Genomic DNA, 27,893 nt, shown 5'->3' with positions numbered 1-27,893 from the left:
ATTTAAGAACCATTTTATAGCAAATTTAATCTAGTTTTAATGCACCAAAAATATTTCCTTCGTTTCTATAAATCCGGTTGATACGATTTTTTTAATTCAACTCTGTTCTTATTGAGGCTAAGTGGTAAAAATGAAATTCACGACATCGTATCTCAAAAACGAATTGAGATATCATCTTGAAATAAGAACCGTTTTAAAGCAAATTTAATTAATATTCAATGTAGCAAAGATCATTTTTTTAATTCGAGAAATTTCGAGGTTATGATTTTTTTAAATCATCTCTACACACGCAATTTTGACATATTATGGTTATAAATACGTATTTTGAAAAAAATCATATCTCAAAAACTAATTGAGATAACAAGATGATTTAAAAACCATTTTATAGCAAATTTAATCTAGTTTTAATGCCCCAAAAATATTTCCTTCGTTTCTATAAATCCCGTTGACACGATTTTTTTAATTCAACTCTGTTCTTATTGAGGCTAAGTAGTAAAAATGAAATTTACAAGACCGTATCTCAAAAACGAATTGAGATATCATCATGAAATAAAAACTGTTTTAAAGCAAATTTAACTATTATTTAATTTAATACAGATAATTTTTTTATTTCGTGAAATTTCGGAGTTATGATTTTTTTAAGTCATCTCTGCACACGCAATTTTGACATTTTACGGTTATAAATACCTATTTTAAAAAAAATCGTATCTCAAAAAGTAATTGAGATAAAAAGATGATTTAAAAATCATTTTATAGCAAATTTAATCTAGTTTTAATGCACTAAAAATATTTCCTTCGTTTCTATAAACCCCGTTGATACGATTTTTTTAATTCAACTCTGTTCCTATTGAAGCTTAGTAGTAAAAATGAAATTCACGACATCGTATCTCAAGAACGAATTGAGATATCATCTTGAAATAAAAACCGTTTTAAAGCAAATTTAATTAATATTTAATGTAATAAAGATAATTTTTTTAATTCGAGAAATTTCGGAGTTATGATTTTTTTAAGTCATCTCTGCACACGCAATTTTGACATATTACGGTTATAAATGCGTATTTTGAAAAAATCATATCTCAAAAAGTAATTGAGATAACGAGATGATTTAAAAATCATTTTATAGCAAATTTAATCTAGTTGTAATGCACCAAAAATATTCCCTCCGTTTCTATAAATCCCATTGATACGATTTTTTTAATTCAACTCTGTTCTTATTGAGGTTAAGCGGTAAAAATGAAATTCATGACATCGTATCTCAAGAACGAATTGACATATCATCTTGAAATAAAAACCGTTTTAAAGCAAATTTAATTAATATTTAATGTAGTAAAGATCATTTTTTTAATTCGAGAAATTTCGAGGTTATGATTTTTTTAAATCATCTCTGCACACGCAATTTTGACATGTTATGCTTATAAATACGAATTTTGAAAAAAATAATATCTCAAAAAATAATTGAGATAACAAGATGATTTAAAAACCACTTTATAGCAAATTTAATCTAGTTTTAATGCACCAAAAATATTCCCTCCGTTTCTATAAATCCCGTTGATACGATCTTTTTAATTCAACTCTGTTCTTATTGAGGTTAAGTGGTAAAAATGAAATTCCCGACATCGTATCTCAAAAGCGAATTGAGATATCATCTTGAAATAAAAACCGTTTTAAAGCAAATTTAATTATTATTTAATGTAATAAAGATAATTTTTTTAATTCGAGGAATTTCGGAGTTATGATTTTTTTAAGTCATCTCTACACACGCAATTTTGACATATTACGGTTATAAATACGTATTTTGAAAAAAATCATATCTCAAAAAGTAATTGAGATAACAAGATGATTTAAAAGCCATTTAATAGCAACTTTAATCTAGTTTTAATGTACCAAAAATATTTCCTTCGTTTCTATAAATCCCGTTGATACGATTTTTTTAATTCAACTCTGTTCTTATTGAGGCTAAGTGGTAAAAATGAAATTCACGACATCCTATCTCAAAAACGAATTGAGATATCATCTTGAAATAAAAACCGTTTTAAAGCAAATTTATTTAATATTTAATGTAATAAAGATAATTTTTTTAATTCGAGAAATTTCGGAGTTATGATTTTTTTAAATCATCTCTGTACACGCAATTTTGACAAATTACGGTTATAAATACGTATTTTGAAAAAAATCATATCTCAAAAAGTAATTGAGATAACAAGATGATTTAAAAACCATTTAATAGCAAATTTAATCTAGTTTTAACGCACCAAAAATATTCCCTCCGTTTCTATAAATCCCGTTGATACGATTTTTTTAATTTAACTATGTTCTTATTGAGGCTAAGTGGTAAAAATGAAATTCACGACATCGTATCTCAAGAACGAATTGAGATATCATCTTGAAATAAAAACCGTTTTAAAGCAAATTTAATTATTATTTAATGTAATAAAGATAATTTTTTTAATTCGAGAAATTTCGGAGTTATGATTTTTTTAAGTCATCTCTGCACACGCAATTTTGACAAGTTATGGTTATAAATACGAATTTTGAAAAAAATCATATCTCAAAAAGTAATTGAGATAACAAGATGATTTAAAAACCATTTTATAGCAAATTTAATCTAGTTTTAATGCCCCAAAAATATTTCCTTCGTTTCTATAAATCCCGTTGTTACAATTTTTTTAATTCAACTATGTTCTTATTGAGGCTAAGTGGTAAAAATGAAATTCACGACATCATATCTCAAGAACGAATTGAGATATCATCTTGAAATAAGAACCGTTTTAAAGCAAATTTAATTATTATTTAATGTAACAAAGATAATTTTTTTAATTCGAGAAATTTCGGAGTTATGATTTTTTTAAGTCATCTCTACACACGCAATTTTGACATATTACGATTATAAATACGTATTTTGAAAAAAATCATATCTCAAAAAGTAATTGAGATAACGAGATGATTTAAAAACCATTTAATAGCAAATTTAATCCAGTTTTAATGCAACAAAAATATTTCCTCCGTTTCTATAAATCACTTTGATACGATTTTTTTAATTTAACTATGTTCTTATTGACGTTAAGTGGTAAAAATGAAATTCACGACATCGTATCTCAAAAACGAATTGAGATATCATCTTGAAATAAGAACCGTTTTAAAACAAATTTAATTAATATTTAATGTAGCAAAGATCATTTTTTTAATACGAGAAATTTCGAGGTTATGATTTTTTTAAATCATCTCTGCACACGCAAGTTTGACATTTTACGGTTATAAATACCTATTTTAAAAAAAATCGTATCTCAAAAAGTAATTGAGATAAAAAGATGATTTAAAAATCATTTAATAGCAAATTTAATCTAGTTTTAATGCACCAAAAATATTCCCTCCGTTTCTATAAATCCCATTGATACGATTTTTCAAAATTCAAAGTCAAAATTGACGACATCGTATCTCAAGAGCGAATTGAGATATCATCTTGAAATATTGACCGTTTTAAATCAAATTTAATTCTTAAAAAACATTTTCATGAAAAATAACAATATCTAATTAATTAATTGAATTATTTAAAAAAAAAAGGTTTTTATGAAACATAGGCAACCCAAATGATGCTTTTGTATAAAAAGTTGCCTATGTTTAAAATTAATTAAGATAATAAACAGAAATCATTTTTAATAATATTAATACCAAATTAATAATAATAATATTTATTTATTTATGCTATATTCAATAGAATTTGATTTATTAAAATAATATTGTATTTAATTCCCTTAAATTGCAACTTTTGAGTTTTTAAAGTGTTAAAAAAATTTAAACCCTTTCAAATTTAAATTTGCTCAACTTAAAACGAATAGGTCAAATTGCAAACGTCTCGTATTTCCATAATTGTCCAAATACAATTAATTCCTTCTGATATACGATCACCGAGAATAGAACTCAAGGGGGTTGGTAACAAAGAACGTAAAGAGAGCAATCAGAGGGCGTTATATTGCTCAATTCACAAACTAACAATACTCATTACGCATTATTAACACTATTAAAACCATAAACAAGAAAGAATTTTCCTCCTTTTAATCATCGATAACGATTTCTTATAGAACTCGGGTATAACCGTTGAGTACCTGATCTACAATCTCTTTTTCTATTCACCGTCATTACACGCCACTTCTTCCGGAGGTACAAAAAGCCTCGCGACTCAGAGCTTTCATTTTTCGATCCTCTTCTCTTCATTCTTCCCTTTCTTGGATTCATAATGGTTTCGTCGTCGGTATATTGAAGAGAGAGTAAATATCAGGTGCAAAAAGAATGGTACAAAAGAGGACATATCAGAAAAAAAGGACATCGAGCGCCGAGCGGGTTTTTCTTTTTGCGCACATCCGGGGCGTGGTTGTTAGAGGAACACCCGATCCTCGATTTTTGGATCATTTAACGGCCAAAGAAATCAAAAAATCGGTTTCGTATTACTACATTTAAACAAATTATGGATAAATTAAGTACCTGAACAAAGAGATCATGTAAAAAGCAATGGTGGCAAGTTTGTGGTTAAGTAATAAAATAAATATAATATGTTTTTAATCTGTATATACAGGTAGCGTTTTGACCCTAACAAATTTGTTTGACATCGGTTGACAAATTATTTGGAAGAGCACCACAAAAGAATTCTTTTTTGGTTTATGAAAAGAAACAACTCAACAAATCTTTTTTCTGGGATTAATAGTTTGTTTTTTATAAAACTTAAAAAATTCAGAGTTAATTTGACGCATCTAAAAAGTGAATGAAGAAAAAAATGATTTTCTCCTAAACGGTTAAAAATTAAGGAATCAAATTTTTTGAGGTTATAAAGGAACGTTTGAGGTTAGGTTATACCAAATTATAATCTTCTAGGATAATTAGTTTGTTTTTTATAAAATTTAAAAGAATGGGATGTAATGTGGCGTTTCTAAAAAGTTAATATAGGAAAAAAATTATTTTCTCCAAAACTGTTAGAAATTAAGGAATGAAACTTTTTGAGGTTATAAAGGAACGTTTGAGGTTAGGTTATACCAAATTATAACCTTCTAGGATAATTAGTTTATTTTTTATAAAATTTAAAAGAATGTGATGTAATGTGGCGTTTCTAAAACGTTAATATACAAAAAAATTATTTTCTCCAAAACTGTTAGCAATTAAGGAATGAAACTTTTTGAGGTTATAAAGGAACGTTTGAGGTTAGGTTATACCAAATTATAACCTCCTAGGATAATTAGTTTGTTTTTTATCAAATTAAAAAAATTCTGATGTGGTTTGATGTTTCTAAAAAGTGAATAAAGAAAAAAATGAGGTTCTCCAAAACTGTCAGGAATTAAAGAATGAAATTTTTTGAGGTTATAAAGTAATGTTTGAGGTTAGGTTATACCACATTATTACCTTCCAGTATAATTAGTTTGCTTTTTAGAAAACTTAAAAAATTCCGATGAGTTTGACGTTTCTGAAAAGTGAATGAAGAAAAAAATGATTTTCTCTAAAACGGTTAGAAATTAAGGAATGAAATTTTTTGAGGTTATAAAGAAACGATTGAGGTTAGGTTATACCAAATTATAAACTTCTAGGATAATTAGTTTGTTTTTTATAAAACTTAAAAAATTCCGATGTAATTTGACGTTTCTAAAAAGTCAATAAAGAAAAAAATGATTTTCTCCAAAACGGTTAGGAATCGAACAATGAAATTTTTTGAGGTTATAAAGAAACGTTTAAGGTTAGGTTATACCAAATTATAACCTTCCAGGATAATTAGTTTGTTTTTTATAAAACTTAAAAAATTCCGAGTTAATTTGACGCTTCTAAAAAGTGAATAAAGGAAAAAATGATTTTCTCCAAAACTGTAAGAAATTAAAGAATGAAATTTTTTGAGGTTATAAAGGAATGTTTGAGGTTAGGTTATACCAAACTATAACCTTCTAGGATAATTAGTTTGCTTTTTATAAAACTTAAAAAATTCCGATGAGTTTAACGTTTCTAAAAAGTGAATGAAGAAAAAAATGATTTTCTCCAAAACGGTTAGGAACTAAGGAATGAAACTTTTTGAGGTTATAAAGGAACGTTTGAGGTTAGGTTATACCAAATTATAACCTTCTAGGATAATTAGTTTGTTTTTTATAAAACTTAAAAAAATCCGAGTTAATTTGACGTTTCTAAAAAGTCAATAAAGAAAAAAATGATTTTCTCCAAAACTGTGAGGAGTTAAAGAATGAAATTTTTTGAGGTTATAAAGGAATGTTTGAGGTTAGGTTATACCAAATTATAACCTTCTGGGATAATTAGTTTGTTTTTTATAAAACTTAAAATATTCCGATGTAATTTGACGTTTTTAAAAAGTGAATAAAGAAAAAAATTATTTTCTCCAAAACTGTGAGGGATTAATGAGTGAAATTTTTTGAGGTTATAAAGAAACGTTTGAGGTTAGGTTATACCAAGTTATAACATTCTAAGATACTTAGTTTGTTTTTTATAAAACTTAAAAAATTCCGAGGTAGTTTGATGTTTCTAAAAAGTTAATAAAGAAAAAAGTGATTTTCTCCAAAACGGTTAAGAATTAAGGAATGAAATTTTTTGAGGTTATAAAGGAACGTTTGAGGTTAGGTTATACCAAATTATAACCTTCTAGGATAATTACTTTATTTTTTATAAAACTTAAAAAAATCAGATGTAGCTTGACGTTTCTAAAAATTGAATAAAGAAAAAAATTATTTTCTCCAAAACTGTGAGGAATTAAGGAATGAAATTTTTTGAGGTTATAAAGAAATGTTTAAGGTTAGGTTATACGAAATTATTACCTTCTGGGATAATTAGGTATCTCAAACATTTTTTGTCCCAATTTGATGAAAAGGAAAATTGAATTTCCTGTTATACTATTTGTGGATGGGCACAAAACCCACATGACCTACGAGCTAAGTCAACTCTGTACAAAACTGCAGATAATATTAATATCGCTTTATCCGAATTCTACCAGAATACTTCAACCAGCCGACGTATCCAGCTTTAAGCCGTTGAAAACCTATTGGAAGAGTGCCGTATCAAAATGGAGAAGAAATAAATATACAGTAAAAATATCAACAGTTGAGTAAATTTCATTTCGCCGCAATTTTAAAAGATGCATTGTCTCATCTAAAACCAAACACAATTTCCAATGGTTTCAGGGCGTGTGGGCTGTGCCCCTGGAATAGTAACGCAATAGATTATAGCAAATGTCTAGGAAAACAGAATAACATTTCTAACATACCAACAACAAGTACTGAGAATCAAAAAACTGTTACATATGATGAATTTTGCAATATTGTCGGTACAGATAAAATTAATGAATTAAAAGAAGCAAAAAATGGTGGTGTTGATGGAAAATGCAACAATTTTAAGCTATTATTTGAAATATTTAAAACCATTGATTCGAGTCAACCAAAAGTTGATCTACCAAACCCTGCAGATGCTTCCACTGTTTTTGTAGATGATATTGATATTAATGATCCTTTTGTCGTAGAAAATACCTACACAGAAGAGCAGATTCTTCGAATTTAGAAACCAAAGATGACTATAAAGATATCGATAATTCTAATAATCTTGCTGAGTATCTCTTTTAGCCAAAAACTCCTGAGAGAAAAGGCAAGCGCCAAAACGAAAGAATACCGTATGTTATATCTTCAAGTGGCTGGAAAAAGATTCACGAGGAAAAAGAAAACAAACAACTAGAAACCGAAAAGAAAAAACAAGAAAATAAAGCAAGAAGCGCATTAAGTAAAATAAATAAAGAAAGTAAAAAGAAAGTGGGTTCCAAAGAAACAGAAAAGAAACACCAAAAAGTTAATAAAGAAAAAAATGATTTTCTCCAAAACGGTTAGAAATTAAAGAATGAAATTTTTTGAGGTTATAAAGAAACGTTTGAGGTTAGGTTATATCAAATTATAACCTTCTTGGATAATCAGTTTGTTTTTTATAAAATTTAAAAAATTCCGATGTAGTTTGACGTTTCTAAAAAATCAATAAAGAAAAAAATAATTTTCTCCAAAACTGTGAGGAATTAAAGAATGAAATTTTTTGAAGTTATAAAGAAACGATTGAGGTTAGGTTATACCAAATTATAACCTTCTGGGATAATTAGTTTGTTTTTTATAAAACTTAAAAAATTCCGATCTAGTTTGACGTTTCTATAAAGTGAATAAAGAAAAAAATTATTTTCTCCAAAACTATGAGGAATTAAAGAATGAAATTTTTTGAGGTTATAAAGAAACGTTTGAGGTTAGATTATACCAAATTATAACCTTCTAGGATAATTAGTTTGTTTTTTATAAAACTTAAAAAATTCCGATGTAATTTGACGTTTCTAAAAAGTGAATAAAGAAAAAAATTATTGTCTCCAAAACGGTTAGAAATTAAGGAATGAAACTTTTTGAGGTTATAAAGAAATATTTGAGGTTAGGTTATACCAAATTATAACCTTCTACGATAATTTGTTACTTTTATATAAAATTAAAAAAATTACGAATTAATTTGACGTTTCTAAAACGTCAATAAAGAAAAAAATTATTTTCTCCAAAACTGTGAGGAATTAAGGAATGAAATTTTTTGAGGTTATAAAGAAACGTTTGAAGTTAGGTATTTATTAGGTAAAAAATTCTTTTTTAGTTTATGAAAAGGAACAACTCAACAAATCCTTTCTTCCTTCTAAATTGAAAAGTCTATTATTTCAACATTATTTAAGACGTGTTATAGCAACTACTTTGCAAGTATTTAATAGAACCAGGGGAGTACATATTATATAAAGAGGCGTGAGATTGAAGAGATCGAGGGGTAGACACGCTGTCTTCAGTTTTTGACCATACGGGTAGTCAAGATGTCTGCCTTTTTGTAAAAGGGCCCCGATACCTGTTAAATATCATGTTACAATCGCGAAATTATTAAGCGAAACTCGAGATTTTCCACACAAAAATTATTTAAACATTATTGATTTCAAAAAATTATATAATTATTATTATTATTGTGGATAAACACGATTTCGTTATTATTATAAATTTTTTTTTAATAAGAACGAGTACACAAAAGAATTGAAGGGGGAGGTATGTAAGACGATATCAACATCGTCTACCGTTTGAAGAAGGTATAATAATAAGAAGTTGGGAGTCTTATTCTTGAAAGCACAGGATGTGAGGGCTTTTGACGTGACTATGGCGGGCGAAACCATGAGAAGTTGAGCGAGTAAGAAGTTGTATAGGAAGTCAGGACACTTGCAAGGAGGTGAATTTGAGAAGCAACAGGTCTGAGAGGAAATGGAAAAAAATTTCAATGAAAAGGTATCTAAAAAAAGAATGAAAGTACGTTAGGTTTGCATAACAAATTATGGAAGACGTGTTTAACGTTTAATTTATTGTTCCAACGATCTAATCAAATCTAATCAATGATATAAAATATAGTGGTCACCCTGGAAGGTTGTAATTTGGTACAACTCAACCTCAAACCTTCCTTTATAACCTCAAAAAAATTCATTCTTTAATTCTTAACCGTTTTGGAGAAAATCAGTTTTTTTTTATTCACTTTTTAGAAACGTCAAATTAAATTGGATTTTTGAAATTTAATATAAAATATAGTGGTCACCCTGCTAGGTTGTAATTTGGTACAACCTAACCTCAAACGTTCCTTTATAACCTCAAAAAATTTCATTCCTTAATTCCTAACGGTTTTGGAGAAAATAATTATTTTCTTTATTGACTTTTTAGAAACGTCAAATTACAAGGCATTTTTTTAAATTTTATGAAATACAAATTAATAATCCTAGAAGGCAATAATTTGGTATAACCTAACCTGAACCGTTTCTTTATAACCTCAAAAAATTTCATTCTTTAATTCCTCACAGTTTTGGAGAAAATCATTTTTTTCTTTATTCACTTATTAGAAACGTCAAACCACATTGGAATTTTTTAAGTTTTATCAAAAACAAACTAATTATCCTAGAAGGTTATAATTTGGTATAAAGTAACCTCAAACGTTTCTTTATAACCTCAAAAAATTTCATTGTTCAATTCCTAACCGTTTTGGAGAAAATCATTTTTTTCTTTATTGACTTTTTAGAAACCTCAAATTAACTCGGAATTTTTAAGTTTTATAAAAAACAAACTAATTATCCTAGAAGGTTATAATTTGGTATCACCTACCCTCAAACGTTTCTTTATAACCTCAAAAAATTTTATTCTTTAATTCATAAGAATTTTGGAGAAAATAATTTTTTTCATTATTGACTTTTTAGAAACGTCAAATTAACTCGAAATCTTTTAAATTTTATAAAAAACAAACTAATTGTCCTAGAAGGTTATAATTTGGTATAACCTAACCTCAAACGTTTCTTTATAACCTCAAAAAATTTTATTCTTTAATTCCTAACCGTTTTGGAGAAAATAATTTTTTTCTTTATTCACGTTTTAGAAACGTCAAACTCATCGGAATGTTTTAAGTTTTATAAAAAGCAAACTAATTATCCTAGAAGGTAATAATTTGGTATAACCTAACCTCAAACGTTTCTTTATAACCTCAAAAAATTTCATTGCTCAATTCCTAACCGTTTTGGAGAAAATCATTTTTTTCTTTATTGACTTTTTACAAACGTCAAATTAACTCGAAACTTTTTAAATTTTATAAAAAACAAACTAATTATCCTAGAAGGTTATAATTTGGTATAACCTAACCTCAAATATTCCTTTATAACCTCAAAAAATTTCATTACTTAATTCCTAACCGTTTTGGAGAAAATCATTTTTTTCTTTATTGACTTTTTAGAAACGTCAAATTAACTCGGCATTTTTTAAATTTTATAAAAAACAAACTAATTATCCTGGAAGGTTATAATTTGGTATAACCTAACCTCAAACGTTTCTTTATAACCTCAAAAAATTTCATTCCTTAATTCCTAACCGTTTTGGAGAAAATCATTTTTTTCTTTATTGACTTTTTAAAAACGTCAAATTAACTCGAAATTTTTTCAATTTTATAAAAAACAAACTAATTATCCTGGAAGGTTATAATTTGGTATAACCTAACCTCAAACGTTTCTTTATAACCTCAAAAAATTTCATTCCTTAATTCCTAACCGTTTTGGAGAAAATCATTTTTTTCTTTATTGACTTTTTAAAAACGTCAAATTAACTCGAAATTTTTTCAATTTTATAAAAAACAAACTAATTATCCTGGAAGGTTATAATTTGGTATAACCTAACCTCAAACGTTTCTTTATAACCTCAAAAAATTTCATTCCTTAATTCCTAACCGTTTTGGAGAAAATCATTTTTTTCTTTATTGACTTTTTAAAAACGTCAAATTACATCGCATTTTTTTTAATTTGATAAAAAATAAACTAATTATCCTAGAAGGTTATAACTTGGTACAACTTAACCTCAAACGTTCCTTTATAACCTCAAAAAATTTCATTCCTTAATTCCTTACCGTTTTGGAGAAAAAAAATTTTTTCTAAAATTGATTACAAATCACATCATGTTATAATTTTAATCATCCCTATCTTTCTCGTTTATTTAGTTTCACACGACCACCTGTTTTTTCACGTGTAATCGTCCGTGATGCATTGTTTTACAGTTTACAGAGGGTGAAACTACACCATTTCGCTTCAAATGGGGTGGATGCAAAGCGTCATGTGGTGCAAACTAATTAAGAATATCAGGAAATTTTTGGATGTTTCATTACAATTTTTGATTTAATGAGTTTAATTTTTTATTTAGAAAATCAATTATACTCATAAACAAATAAGAGAGAAACCAAATTTTGAATAAAAACATTAATTTGAATTGGAATTGAAATAGATTTTTTGTGTATCTCCCACGATTAGGGATGATTCTGACTCATCAACATCCCCTGCATTATTACAGTTTTAGGTGAAATTCCTGCACACAATGTTATCCCACATGGTGTTTGAAATCGTGAGAGAGTTTTACGATCTAATTATTCATGGGAATCATTTTATATAATTACATATTACTTTTTTTCTTAAAAGCTGCTAAAACGTAGATGGTAAATGCGGCTAACAAACAATACTTTTCACGTAGTTTCAACAAAAGGCGAGATTAACTGACAACGTGGTCATGAAGGGTCGAAAAAAATCTTTTGTTCGATAGAAATAAAACATGGGACGTTTTATTATCGTCGTTAGAGCCCTCAAGCAGAGATCATACCCACAAATAAACCCCATTATATAATTGATATGTGACGACAACTATCTGTTGTTGTCATCTTTAATCATCGAAATCTAGAAGTTGTTTTAAAAAAGTTAAACAAAATAGAAATTGTGGATTAGAAATAAACGTTAATAACTTTTGTCGCCTTTTTCTTGTATGGGTATGGTTGAATGAAGAATCTTTTTTGCCGGGAGAAGTGAAGAACGTCAATTGAGTTGAATTCGGGGGTTGGATGAGCTACGTGAAGCGAAATTAAAACGTGAATCCCGAAATGAAACTCGTACACCTGGACCTTCGTACGTCAATCGGAACCGTTTTCTGAATGGGATTGACCTAACTCTAGTTATCCTCATTAGTTGCTCCGGTGGGTTTTCACAAAAGGGATCTCAGATACTTAGCATTGGTGACCCCAGCAGGAGGGGAACACGAATCTGTAATGTCTTTGCGCTTCGATGCCATCTTAAATTCGACAAATTTCGAATTTAGCCAAGAATTTTAGTTCTAAACAAGTTATAACTTTGATTATGTATAAACAAATTTTTGAGTGAAAATATTTAGTGCCTTTCCGAGATAAATACCGGATTATTTTGTCCCCGAAACGAAATAAAAGCTTTTGTTGCAGAAACGGAGGCATGTTCCAGAAGGCTTTTGATGTCAGATAAAATCTGTAAACGAAATTTTTACAAAAAGTGACGAAAAGGTGTTTAGAAACTAATTCCACACAGATTTTCAAAAGTCCCAAAACGTTGGGAAAGAATTTTAACGTTAAATACTTATTTAGTAACTTGTTACGCAAAAAAATCTTAAAAAGCTTACAATTTGGTATAAACTAACCTCAAACGTTTCTTTATAACCTCAAAAAGTTTCATTTCTTAAATACATGCCGTTAAAAAGCAAATGATTTGTTCTTTAACCTCAAATTCTAAAAGCGTTAAATGAAATAGGTGACTTTAAAAAATTATATTAAATGAATCGATCATAATGGAAATCTATAATTTGGTGTAAGTTAACCTAAAACGTTCCTTTATAACCTCAAAAAGTTTTATTTCTTAAATCCTAGCCGTTATGAAGAAAATGTTTTTTTTTTTAAACATCATATTTTCTTCAACAAACGTCAAATTAAACGTCACAGGTGATTTTCAAATGAATCCATTGCAATGGAAATCTATAATTTGGTATAAGTGAACCTCAATTATTCCTTTATAACCTCAAAAAGTTTCATTTCTTCAATCCTAGCCGTTTTGAAGGAATCAGTTTTAATGTTTAACTCCATTTTAAAAAACTTCAAATTGAAATGACAACTTTCAAATGTTATATAAAATAAAGTATTGATCCTGGAAACTTATAATTTAGTATAACATAACGTTAAACGTTCGTTTATAACCTCAAAAAGTTTCATTTCTTAAATCCTAGCCGTTTTGGAGAAATCAGTTTTAATGTTTAACCTCATTCTTAATAAACGTCAAATTGAATTGGCATCTTTGAAATTTTATACAAAATAAAGTATTAATCCCGGAAACTTATAATTTGGTATGAACTAACATTAAACGTTTCTTTATAACCTCAAAAAGTTTCATTTCTTCAATCCTAGCCGTTTTGGAGAAATCAATTTTAATGTTTAACCTCATTTTTAGCAAACGTCAAATTGAAATGGCAACTTTGAAATTTTATATAAAATAAAGTATTGATTCTGGAAACTTATAGTTTGGTATGAACTAACATTAAACGTTTCTTTATAACCTCAAAAAGTTTCATTTTCTAAATCCTAGCCGTTTTTGAGAAATTAGTTTTAATGTTTAACCCCATTTTAACAAACGTCAAATTGAAATGACAACTTTGAAGTTTTATATAAAATAAAGTATTTATCGTGGAATCTGATAATTTGGTATAATCTAACTTTAAACGTTCCTTTATAACCTCAAAAAGTTTTATTTTCTAAATCCTAGCCATTTTGGAGAAATCAATTTTAATGTTTAACCTCATTTTTAACAAACGTCAAATTGAAATGAAAACTTTGAAGTTTTATATAAAATAAAGTATTTATCATGGAATCTGATAATTTGGTATAATCTAACTTTAATCGTTCCTTTATAACCTTAAAAAGTTTCATTTCTTAAATCTTAGCCGTTTTGCAGAAATCAGTTTTAATGTTTAACCTCATTTTTAACAAACGTCAAACTGAACTGGCAACTTTGAAATTTTATATAAAATAAAGTATAAATCCTGGAAACTTATACTTTGGTATAACTTAACTTTAAACGTTCCTTTATAACCTCAAAAAGTTTCATTTTCTAAATCCTAGCCGTTTTGGAGAAATCAGTTTTGATGTTTAACCCCATTTTTAACAAACGTAAAATTGAACTGGCAACTTTGAAATTTTATATAAAATAAAGTATAAATCCTGGAAACTTATATTTTGGTATAACCTAACTTTAAACGTTCCTTTATAACCTCAAAAAGTTTTATTTTCTAAATCCTAGCTGTTTTTGAGAAATCAGTTTTAATGTTGAACCGCATTTTTAACTAACGTCAAATTGAACTGACAACTTTGAAATTGTATATAAAATAAAGTATTGATCTTGGAAACATATAATTTGGTATAATTTAACTTTAAACGTTCCTTTATAACCTCAAAAAGTTTTATTTTCTAAATCCTAGCCGTTTTGGAGAAATCAATTTTAATGTTTAACCTCATTTTTAACAAACGTCAAATTGAAATGACAACTTTGAAGTTTTATATAAAATAAAGTATTTATCATGGAATCTGATAATTTGGTATAATCTAACTTTAATCGTTCCTTTATAACCTTAAAAAGTTTCATTTCTTAAATCTTAGCCGTTTTGCAGAAATCAGTTTTAATGTTTAACCTCATTTTTAATAAATGTCAAATTGAAATGGCAACTTTAAAATTTGATATAAAATAAAGTATTGATCCTGGAAACTTATAATTTGGTATGAACTAACATTAAACGTTTTTTTATAACCTCAAAAAGTTTCGTTTCTTCAATCCTAGCCGTTTTGGAGAAATCAATTTTAATGTTTAACCACATTTTTAACAAACGTCAAATTGAGATGACAACTTTGAAGTTTTATATAAAATAAAGTATTGATCCTGGAAACATATAATTTGGTATAACCTAACTTTAACCGTTTTTTCATAACCTCAAAAAGTTTTATTTCTTAAATCCTACCCGTTTTCGAGAAATCAGTTTTTATGTTTATCTCATTTTTATCAAACGTTAAATTAAATTAAAAACTTTGAAATTTTATATAAAATAAAGTAATTATCCTGGAAACTTGTAATTTGGTATAAACTAACTTTAAACGTCCCTTTATAACCTCAAAAAGTTTCATTTCTTCAATCCTAGCCGTTTTGGAGAAATCAATTTTAATGATTAACCACATTTTTAACAAACGTCAAATTGAGATGACAACTTTGAAGTTTTATATAAAATAAAGTATTGATCCTGGAAACATATAATTTCGTATAACCTAACTTTAAGCGTTTTTTCATAACCTCAAAAAGTTTTATTTCTTAAATCCTAGCCGTTTTGGAGAAATCAGTTTTAATGTTTATCCCATTTTTATCAAACGTTAAATTAAATTGAAAACTTTGAAATTTTATATAAAATAAAGTAATTATCCTGGAAACTTGTAATTTGGTATAAACTAACTTTAAACGTCCCTTTATAACCTCAAAAAGTTTCATTTCTTCAATCCTAGCCGTTTTGGAGAAATCAATTTTAATGTTTAACCACATTTTTAACAAACGTCAAATTGAGATGACAACTTTGAAGTTTTATATAAAATAAAGTATTGATTCTGGAAACATATAATTTGGTATAACCTAACTTTAACCGTTTTTTCATAACCTCAAAAAGTTTTATTTCTTAAATCCTACCCGTTTTGGAGAAATCAGTTTTTATGTTTATCTCATTTTTATCAAACGTTAAATTAAATTGAAAACTTTAAAATTTTATATAAAATAAAGTAATTATCCTGGAAACTTGTAATTTGGTATAAACTAACTTTAAACGTCCCTTTATAACCTCAAAAAGTTTCATTTCTTCAATCCTAGCCGTTTTGGAGAAATCAATTTTAATGTTTACCCTCATTTTTAACAAACGTCAAATTGAGATGACAACTTTGAAGTTTTATATAAAATAAAGTAATTATCTTGGAAACTTATAATTTGGTATAACTTAACATTAAATGTTTTTTTATAACCTCAATAAATTTCATTTCTTAAATCCTAGCCGTTTTGGGGAAAACAATTTTAATGTTTAACCCTATTTTTAACAAACGTCAAATTGAACTGGCAACTTTTTAATTTTATATAAAATAAAGTAATTATCTTGGAAACTTATAATTTGGTATAATTTAACTTTAAATGTTCTATTATAACCTCAAAAAGTTTCATTCCTCAAATCCTTGCCGTTTTGGAGAAATCAATTTTAATGTTTAGCCCCATTTTTAACAAATGCCAAATTGAATTGGAAACTTTGAAATATGATATAAAACAAAGTATTGATCCTGGAAACTTATAATTTGGTATAATCTTACTTTAAACGTTCCTTTATAACCTCAAAAAGTTTAATTTCTTAAATTCTAACCGTTTAGAAGTTAACAATTTTTTTTCACTCATCTAATATCAAATTGGTGGCATTTATTTATATAAAATTTCAATATAATTGCGTAAACGTAGCAGCACTTTACCCGAACACAATTGGTGATAAAAAGTGACAAAAAGAATTTGTTTCAGTGGTCATTAAATGATCATTACCATTTTTTTTGGTTTTTACAGGTACCTTTTCAATTTTAACCACCGTATAAATTTCACAATTATCTCATTATTTCTGGTGACTTTTCCCTAATGGACCTGCTGACCAAAACAATCATCAGGCTCTTAAAAGGAAACCAACACAACAATGAAACGAATTAAACGAATAAAACCAATTTTATTCATCTTGTTAATTGTGGTTTAACTACTTTACTAGAATTTAGCCCCCTTAGAATTTTTAATATTGAAAAGGTAAGATTATTAATTCAAAAAATATTTTTTAATAAACCAAGTGGAGTATTTCACGTATTCACATCTGTGATGAGATGAGAGGGAGAAATATTAATTTTAAAACATCCCAACCCCTTGTTTCACGTTTTCTCATTGTATTATTTATTAATTTAATAAATCCTTCACCTTTATGATTCGAAAGGAATTTTTTAATAATCCATTTCAATCTCGGGATACATTTCTACGCGAATTCGTCAAAAAGTAAAAAGTTAGAACACACCAAGAATCAAAATCACCACGATTTCAATCCCCACCACATCTTCGGAGGGTAGAAAGAATATCTCACCAACCAATCGGAGGGCTTTTCAGGTCAAAAGGGCGTTTGAGGGACAACCCAAACTTTAAAAGCATTAAGGGAGGGCTTTTAAAGCCAATACGCTCTGTTCGAAATTTAACAGAACGACTTTGGTGGTTCGAGTTAGAAGTTAGTTTAAAGTTATAAAGTGAAAAAATAAATTGTGGTGTGATGGTGTCAGTTATGGAAAGTAGTTTAGTTAAACCAACGACTCCTCCAGCATCAAGTAAGTTTTTTTTTAATCTCAATCTTAAACAAGTAAGTTAATAATCATCTTTTAGGTAGGATTCTTGATATTCCTTGTAAAGTTTGTGGGGATTTCTCTTCTGGGAAACATTACAACATCTTTGCTTGTGATGGTTGCGCCGGATTTTTTAAGAGATCAATTCGGAGGAATCGCCAATATGTTTGTAAAGCTCGCGATGAAGGATCTTGCGTTATTAATAAGCTACAAAGGAATCAATGTAGAGCTTGTCGATTAGCGAAGTGTCAAGCTGTTGGGATGAATAAAGATGGTAAATTTCTTTTTTATAGTAATAAAATAAAAATTAATTAAAAAAAATTTAGCTGTACAACACGAAAGGGGCCCAAGAAACTCAACGTTACGAAGACAACAAATTGCAGCGCAACTTTTTGGGGAAAATCGCGAAAGATTTGGATTAATTCCAAATAGTCCTCATTCCCCGTTGGATTTAGCTTTACCAAAACCGACTCCAATCCCGGGGATTCCCCCACCTTTAGGAGTTTTCCCACATTTTTCACCTTTCGCTTTCCCAAGGGTAAGAAAAATAAATTTTATTTTAATCAATACATTTTCTAATTTATTCTGTTTTAGTTTTTTCCTCCAATTCCAGCTTTTTTACCCCCAACTCTTCTCCCACCGACATCACCAAGCGAATGGGCTGCCAACATCGTTTTAGAAACGATAAAATGGTCAAAAACTTTGCGAGACTTCATAGCACTACCAAAAAGCGACCAATGCCTCCTTCTCGAAGAATCCTGGAGAGATCTTTTCTTATTAAGCGCATCTTTATGCCCATTTTCGTTCGATGTAAACTTTTTGGTCGAAGAATCCGGGTATAAAGAACGAAATCCCGATTCTTTACCACGTTTTGTTCAAAACGTTAAAGATTTCATCGATATTTTAAGAAGTATCGCGCAATTTCAATTGGACCACACCGAATATTTACACATCCGGTCGTTTATTTTATTTAAAACTAATTTTGATAAAAATTCTTCGTCGTCTATTTCATCGGGTGAATCTAAAAGTTTAATTCGCGTTGATTTGGTGAGTTCTTCTCAAGATCAGAGTCAATTGGATTTGAGTAAACACGTTTCGTTGGTGCATCCGTCTCAACCGACGCGATTTGGACGATTGTTGATGTTAATTCCTAGTTTGAAGAATATCTCGGTTGAAACGATAGAGGAGTTGTTTTTTAGGAACGCGAGGAATGGGCCGTTACACATCGATTCGGTGATTAGAGATATGTATAAAGATAGGAACGATAATGTGTTGAAATCGGATTATTAGGGTTAAGATTGTGATAAAAAATTGTATATAAAGTGAGAGATTTAGATTTATTTATAAAGAAGCACGATTTTTGTTTTTAAATGTTTTTTTGCAATATTTTTTTTAAGGGATAATAAATTAATTAATAAAAAATTGTTTTTGACTAAAAAATTTGCAACCTAAATTATGTTCTAGACAAGGACAATCTACATCCATTGTTGTTTTTACGGATTGGTTGCCGGCACTCTACGTCACACTATTTGCCACGCCCAGTTAGCTGTCATTGAGTTCTAAGGTTATATATAAAATTACTATTCACTAATCAAGAAATTAATTTTATAGCGAATTTTGAGAATTATCGATGAAAATTGTAATATCGAAAATTTGATCAAAACTTCAAATATTGTTTTCTCAAAAACTAAAAGTTATTTTTGAAAACGGGTTGGTTCATTGGAAAGAGGACACTTTTATTAACATTTTGGGAAATTTTCATACTTATACTCCAAGAAATAGATTTTATACGAATTTTTAAAACTTAATCGGCGAAAATTGCAAAATTCGAAAAAATTGTCGATCATTTCAAAAATTTATTTCTCAAAAACTAAAAGTGATTTTTCAAAACGGCTTTTTGCATTAAAAAGAGGATACTTTAATTAATAATTGGTGATATTTCCACAAGGATCCTTCAAGAAATTAATTTTATATCGAATTTAAAAAATTATCGATAAAAATTGCAAAATCGAAAATTTTATCAAAACTTCAAATATTGTTTTCTCAAAAACTAAACGTTATTTTTGAAAACGGGTTAGTTCATTGGAAAGAGGACACTTTTATTAACATTTTGGGAAATTTTCATACTCATATTCCAAGAAATGGATTTTATACGAATTTTTAAAACTTAATCGGCGAAGATTCATAATTCGAAAAAATTATCGATCATTTCAAAAATTTATTTCTCAAAAACTAAAAGTTATTTTTCAAAACGGCTTGTTGCATTAAAAAGAGGATACTTTAATTAATAATTGGTGATATTTCCACAAGGATCCTTCAAGAAATTAATTTTATAACGAATTTTGAAAATTATCGATGAAAATTGCAACATCGAAAATTTTATCAAAACTTCAAATATTGTTTTTTCAAAAACTAAAAGTTATTTTTGAAAACGGGTTAGTTCATTGGAAAGAGGACACTTTTATTAACATGTTGGGAAATTTTCATACTCATATTCCAAGAAATGGATTTTATACGAATTTTTAAAACTTAATCGGCGAAGATTCATAATTCGAAAAAATTATCGATCATTTCAAAAATTTATTTCTCAAAAACTAAAAGCGATTTTTCAAAACGGCTTGTTACATTAAAAAGAGGATACTTTAATTAATAATTGATGATATTTCCACAAGGATCCTTCAAGAAATTAATTTAATAACGAATTTTGAAAATTATCGATGAAAATTGTAACACCGAAAATTTTATCAAAACTTCAAATATTGTTTTCTCAAAAACTAAAAGTTATTTTTGAAAACGGGTTAGTTTATTGGAAAGAGGACACTTTTATTAACACTTTGAGAAATTTTCATATTCATATTCCAAGAAATGGAGTTTATACGAATTTTTAAAACTTAATCGGCGAAAAGTGCAACATTCGAAAAAATTGTCGATTATTTCAAAAATTTATTTCTCAAGAACTAAAAGTGATTTTTCAAAACGGCTTGTTGCATTAAAAAGAGAATACTTTAATTAATACTTGGTGATATTTCCACAAGGATCCTTCAAGAAATTAATTTAATAACGAATTTTGAAAATTATCGATGAAAATTGCAACATCGAAAATTTTATCGAAACTTCAAGTATTGTTTTTTCAAAAACTAAAAGTTATTTTTCAAAATGGGTAGGTTAATTGGAAAGAGGACACTTTTATTAACACTTTGGGAAATTTTCATACTTATATTCCAAGAAATGGCTTTTATACGAATTTTTAAAACTTAATCGGCGAAAATTCAAAATTCGAAAAACTTGTCGATTATTTCAAAAATTTATTTCTCAAACACTAAAAGCGATTTTTCAAAACGGCTCGTTGCATTAAAAAGAGGATACTTTAATTAATAATTGGTGATATTTCCGCAAGGATCCTTCAAGAAATTAATTTTATAGCGAATTTTGAAAATTATCGATGAAAATTGTAACATCGAAAATTTGATCAAAACTTCAAATATTGTTTTCTCAAAAACTAAAAGTTATTTTTGAAAACGGGTTGGTTCATTGGAAAGAGGACACTTTTATTAACATTTTGGGAAATTTTCATACTTATACTCCAAGAAATGGATTTTATACGAATTTTTAAAACTTAATCGGCGAAAATTGCAAAATTCGAAAAAATTGTCGATCATTTCAAAAATTTATTTCTCAAAAACTTAAAGCGATTTTTCAAAACGGCTTGTTGCCTTAAAAAGAGGATACTTTAATTAATAATTGGTGATATTTCCACAAGGATCCTTCAAGAAATTAATTTTATATCGAATTTTAAAACTTATCGATAAAAATTGCAAAATCGAAAATTTTATCAAAACTTCAAATATTGTTTTCTCAAAAACTAAACGTTATTTTTGAAAACGGGTTGGTTCATTGGAAAGAGGACACTTTTATTAACACGTTGGGAAATTTTCATACTCATATTCCAAGAAATGGATTTTATACGAATTTTTAAAACTTAATCGGTGAAAATTCAAAATTCGAAAAAATTTTCGATCAGTTCCAAAATTTTTTTCTCAAAAACTAAAAGTGATTTCTCAAAACGGCTTGTTGCATTAAAAAGAGGATACTTTAATTAATAATTGGTGATATTTTCACAAGGATCCTTCAAGAAATTAATTTAATAACGAATTTTGAAAATTATCGATGAAAATTGCAACATCGAAAATTTTATCGAAACTTCAAGTATTGTTTTTTCAAAAACTAAAAGTTATTTTTCAAAATGGGTAGGTTAATTGGAAAGAGGACACTCTTATTAACACTTTGGGAAATTTTCATACTCATATTCCAAGAAATGGATTTTATACGAATTTTAAAACTTAATCGGCGAAAATTGCAACATTCGAAAAAATTTTCGATTATTTCAAAAATTTATTTCTCAAGAACTAAAAATGATTTTTTAAAACGACTTTTTGGATTAAAAAGAGGATACTTTAATTGATAATTGGTGAAATTTCCACAAGGATCCTTCAAGAAATTAATTTTATAGCGAATTTTGAAAATTATCGATAAAAATTGCAAAATTAAAAATTTTATCAAAGCTTCAAATATTGTTTTCTCAATAACTAAAAGTTACTTTTCAAAACGTGTTGGTTCATTGGAAAGAGGACACTTTTATTAACACTTTGGGAAATTTTCATACTCATATTCCAAGAACTGGATTTTATACGAATTTTTAAAATTCCACTAGTTGAGAGTAATTTGCTTAAATATATCTTATCTTCTCTGGATGATTCTTGTCCAGTTGATTCAGTTTATACGGATTTTAGTAAAGCTTTCGACCGAGTGGATCACAACTTATTTCTGTTTAAACTAATAAAGTTTGGTATTCCTTCTTGCTTCCTATCTGAAGGAGGAAAGCCAGATTGTTACGGTTAATGGTTTTTTGTCTAATCTTGCGTCGGTTCCTTCTGGTGTTCTCCAGGTTTAGCCATCTAGGCCCTTTACTGTTTAATATTTATGTTAATGACGTATTTGATGTCGTTACAACTCTTTCTCCGTATCTTTTCACCTCTTGATTGTTCTAGATTACAATCTGATTTAGATAATTTTCAAGCTTTTTGCTTAAATAATCGCTTTTCATTAATATAGAAAAAAGAGAAAAATAAGCAGCAAGCTTGTGAAAAGCAAGAGGAGGGAGATGATGGCGATAGGGATGCAAGATATCGAGAAAAACTATAATCAATAGAAAGTAAAAGATTTTTACGAAATGATAGATAGGGAGAAGAAAGGATATCAACCAAGACTGAATGTATGTAAAGACAAGGATTGTATACTTCTGACTGAGGAAGGGGAGGTCATGAAGAGATGGGAAGAATACTTCTCGGAATTACTGAATGTAGGAAACACTGCTGAACCAAAGGACCACGTTATGACAGTGCCAAAAAAAGTATTTCAACGGCAAAATAGGACTGAGATCTTTTGTTTATAAAGAATCGGGCAAGAGGAACAATTTCTATTATGTGCAACCAAACTGCCATTGAAACAGCTGAATTGTGTTTAAATGTGTAAAATTTTCATTAATGTATGTTTAAATTAAGTTACAAATTGAATTACTGATTTTACAAAAACAATAAAGCAGTTTTCAAAGTTTTGTGTACCATAATTTGGGACAGAGGAAGTATATGATATGGCAACGAGAACGGATGCCGGAGAAATAGAAAACAGGAATCATCTGCCTGATACACAAGAAAGGGGACAAGACCAACTGCGACAATTTTAGGAGAATTATGCTCTTGGATGCTGCATACAAAGTATTATCGAATGTAATCTATTAGAGGATAAAGCCATATGCTGAGAACATGCTGGGTGACTACCAGCGTGGCTTCAGGGGAGGAAGATCTACAATGGACCAAATCTTACTCCTTTGTCAAGTATCGGAGAAATACTTACAAGTATAACACTGATTTACACTGTATATTTATATACTTTAAAAAATATCCGATGTTTTTGAGATACGGAATGGTGTAAGACAGGGAGAAAAAACAGAGGCAGCATAATGGCACAGTCATTTCAAATATGCGAATAAACGGATGATGTATTGATAATGACCAGAAGCTATGAGAGGTTTATTGAGATATATAGAAGAGCAGCCAGAGATGAAGGCCTGTATATAAATCAAGGAAAGACTAAATATATGAAGATAGCACGAAGTGAACACAAAGAAAGATCTGAAATTATAACACTAGGCGAATATACTTTCGAGAATTGAAGGATTCTCAAATCAAAGGGCATATTTAGAGGGGCCAAGTTGAGAATGTATAAAACCTTGGTCAGACCAGTTTTAACTTACGGAGCGGAAACTTGGAATCTGACGGAAGCGAACAAAAACGCACTTCGGGTCTTTGACAGAAAAATACTTCGTAGAATATTTGGACCAGTGATAGAAGCAAATGAAATACGGAAAACAATGAATTTTGAAATCCGAGCTTTGATGAGAGGCGAAGACGTCATACGGTTTGTAAGATCACAAAGACTTAGATGGGTCTTGCTGTTCTAGCTGTGAGTATATAATTTTTAGAGCAAACATGGCAGGCACAAGAAGTAGTATGGTAGGGTTCTGAGGATCGGAAATTGGAGGAGTGCCGCTGAAGACCGGATGGATTGGAAGAGGATAGTGGAGGAAGCCAAGGCTGACCCCGGGCTGTAGCGCTAACAGAAGAAAAAGAAGAATCGTCTTTCATTAAACTTATCGAAGCGTAATATTATTTCCTTCTCTAGGAAAGTAAACACAATCCACTACAATTATAGCGTCGCTGATGAGAAGTTACAACGTGTCTCATTTATTAGAGATTTGGGTGTTACGTTTGATTACAAATTATTATTTGATAAACATATTGATACTGTTGGTTCCAAAGCCTGGCGTATGCGATTGTAATTGGTGCTAGAACCGTGTTAGGGTTTCCGTTTCTTGTTATAAATACATATTTTCTCACCCCCTCCGTAACTTCAATCCTAGCTATTCTTGATTCTTCCTCAAACTGTGCAAAGCTCTCCACTAAATTCCCTTCTGTCCTTGCCACCAAATCAACATCATCATCATTGGCTAAATAATGCTCTGATTTATTCAGTAGTGTTCCTCCAGGATTAATATTGATTTTTCTCGTTACTCTCCCCAGGGTCAAATTAAATTCTTAGACATTAATTACTAGAAGATGCATCTAATCGTAAAAATGTGATCTATGGTTGATCGTTCTTTTCTGAAGCCGCTCTGATAATCCCCGACAACCACCACTTCGTAGGTTACATTCGAGCTTTGTACTTTTGAACCCTTTTTGTGTCTAACAATAAGTGCCGTGTTCTATTCCTTGGGCATCTTTTCTTACTACCATATTTTAGAAATCAGTGAGTCAAATTTGTCATTTTTATGGCTTCAGCCACTTCGGCGTAGGTAAGATTAAGTTCTGATATTGTATCCTGTTATTGGGGGATCTCCTTTGCCCGATTAAACTAAGGTTGCGATGCTTTAAGTATATTTATATAAACTCAAAGATGATCAACACATTGCAGTGCCATAAATGTAAATGACCTCGAATTAAGTTAGAACAAAGCAACTGCTCAAAACTGGTTAGTTCAGACTGCAGACTTTCAAATCGTAGGTTTTATCTGATTAAGCTAAAGCTAAATGCGTCTAAGGTGTAGCTATTAATACGATATGCTCAAAATGCTGGTTATAACACTAATTTTTATCTCGGCTTAATCAGGTACAATTCTACGCTTTCAGTTCTTTAAACTCAGACCGGAGATTTTAAGAATTTCCCTGATTAAGTTGAGGTGCTTGTGATTGATTTTGACTAGGTCAGGCATTATTGAAATGATTATAGTTTATCATCAAACTATCAAAACTTTTATTGTACAGGGTGGTTCAAATTCGATGTCTGAATAGGCTATCTCGGAAACTATAAGAGTTAGAAAAAAAGTAGCTTACATGTCATGATCTCGTTTTTCGAAAATCGTCTAATTTACAGTTTCCTGTAAATTATGGTACTATAATTAAAAATTATTCTACTAAAAATTTATATAAAATTTACTTTATTTAATAATATGTAACATTCTAACATGTTAAACTTTTCGTAATTTTCTTAATCCATCTTAAAAAACAGGATTTTTGGATTTTATGTTTATTTGAATACAGGGTGATTAATAAGTAATGGGCCAAATTGTAAATGTACGTTCAGGAGGCCAAAATAATAATATTTTCATTAACAATAATGGGTCTTAGTCTGCTCCTTACTGAGATACAGGATGTTAAAGCGAAAAAAATAAAATAGATTTTTGTTAATAGATCAGCTACTTTTCTACATAATGACTCATAGTTGACTTATAGTTTTTGTAAGGGTAAACAATAATGTGTGAGAGGATTTGAGTTAACTCGTAGATGTCGCCACATGCGCCATATGAATTATGAAACGTCAATGAGCTTTTACGTTTAATGAATAGTTTAAAACATTTTATTGTTAAGTAAACTGATTCATTCTTGTCCTAACATAAATCAAAATGCCGAGACATAATCACTTTTCAAACGAAGAAATGAGAGACATGTTATGCGTTTACGCACAAGAACGTTTTTCTGGGCAAGCAGCATCCAGAAAATATCGTGAAATGTACCCTTACAGAAGGCAGCCAAACCGGAAGATATTTCAAAATATTTATAATCGATTGGGTGAAACAGGTTCATTTCGTCCAAAATATCATACAGGACGTCCTAAGATTATCACTCCGCAGCAAGAAGATGAAATTTTGGTAAGAATTGCGCAAAATTCTGAAATAAGCACTCGTCGATTGTCTGCAGCAACTGGAATAAGCCAACCATCCGTGACTAGAATTTTACACAAGGAAAATTTATATCCCTATCATTTTATACCTGTGCAAAATTTACTTCCAACAGATTATCGAATCAGAGTTCAATTTTGTCAGTGGCTAAAAGGAAAATTGAATAATAATCCAACATTCCTAAATAACATTCTTTTCACGGATGAAGCAACCTTTACCAGACGCGGAGTTTTTAATTGGCGAAATAGTCATGCCTGGGAAACCGAAAACCGTTCTGTTCTAATGTTGTATTTCGTTTTATTAACTGGCGTACAATAAATTGTTTTATTACGTAATTTTTTTATGGTTTCAGTTTAATATTGTTATCAATTATCAATTACGGTTAGGTAAATGTCAACATTCCATGCCATGCTTGTGTCTTAACAGATTAATGCTACGTCGACCACCGTGAAATGTAGTGTAGTGAATTAGTAAAATTCAAATATCTCGAAAATCGTTAATATTTTCAAGATCAAAGAAGTATAGCTTTTTTCTACAGAAATGATGGGGCTATCCAAATTAAACAAGTATGTTGTAAAATAATGAGCGATAAAAAATTTGTAGCTGATTTCATCTAATTCATATGGCGCATGTGGCGACATCTACGAGTTAACTCAAATCCTCTCACACATTATTGTTTACCCTTACAAAAACTATAAGTCAACTATGAGTCATTATGTAGAAAAGTAGCTGATCTATTAACAAAAATCTATTTTATTTTTTTCGCTTTAACATCCTGTATCTCAGTAAGGAGCAGACTAAGACCCATTATTGTTAATGAAAATATTATTATTTTGGCCTCCTGAACGTACATTTACAATTTGGCCCATTACTTATGAATCACCCTGTATAAAAAAATATTTATGAGCGCCATCTATCAATAATTTATTAAGTGATTTAATAATAATATTAAATATTAATAAAAAATGTGAAATAATGCAATCTATTCCAAGTTTTGCGTAAAACAAATATAAATTAAATAGTTCAACAAATGTATTTGTTTGAAATATCAGAAATGTTTTTTTTTTAAATTTTTAATCATAATTTACAGGAAACTGTAAATTTAAATTCTTTGACGACATTAAAAAAAAGTTTATTTTTAGCTTTATTCTAAAACATTAAGAAATAAACCTGTTAAAAATGAGTGGTTGTTTCCATTTAAAAAAACGAAAATTGTTATATCTCAAAATCTAAAACAGAAAAAAATTTTTTGACTACGTCATTAAATTCTCTGTAAAAAAGTGTTCATATAATGTCTGAGTTATAATATT

The 27,893-nt window shown here is 28.8% G+C and overlaps 1 protein-coding gene and 1 long non-coding RNA gene across 2 annotated transcripts in view; one reads left to right on the top strand and one right to left on the bottom strand.

The window, feature by feature from the left end:
• The window catches only part of LOC139429575 (uncharacterized), a 51,313-nt gene that overhangs the window by 3,697 nt on the left and 19,723 nt on the right, over window positions 1-27,893 (bottom strand). The window lies entirely within an intron of this gene.
• LOC111421366 (nuclear receptor subfamily 2 group E member 1-like) lies at window positions 17,665-19,205 on the top strand. The gene is made up of 4 exons (XM_023054510.2): window positions 17,665-17,775; window positions 17,831-18,064; window positions 18,117-18,328; window positions 18,385-19,205. Exons 1-4 carry the CDS (start codon window positions 17,721-17,723, stop codon window positions 19,078-19,080), a joined length of 1,197 nt encoding a protein of 398 aa, XP_022910278.1. The 5' UTR covers window positions 17,665-17,720; the 3' UTR covers window positions 19,081-19,205.

Source organism: Onthophagus taurus, chromosome 3 (assembly GCF_036711975.1).
Source record: "Onthophagus taurus isolate NC chromosome 3, IU_Otau_3.0, whole genome shotgun sequence".
Lineage (NCBI taxonomy): Eukaryota > Metazoa > Arthropoda > Insecta > Coleoptera > Scarabaeidae > Onthophagus > Onthophagus taurus.
This window is presented reverse-complemented; position numbering and strand designations above follow the sequence as displayed.

What these genes read in the sequence shown, in the direction of transcription:
- LOC111421366 (XM_023054510.2), top strand. Translation starts at nt 17,721, where the DNA reads ATGGTGTCAGTTATGGAAAGTAGTTTAGTTAAACCAACGACTCCTCCA. An exon ending in AACGACTCCTCCAGCATCAA is followed by an intron (nt 17,776 to 17,830) that starts GTAAGTTTTTTT and finishes ATCATCTTTTAG; the next exon opens with GTAGGATTCTTGATATTCCT. An exon ending in CACCTTTCGCTTTCCCAAGG is followed by an intron (nt 18,329 to 18,384) that starts GTAAGAAAAATA and finishes ATTCTGTTTTAG; the next exon opens with TTTTTTCCTCCAATTCCAGC.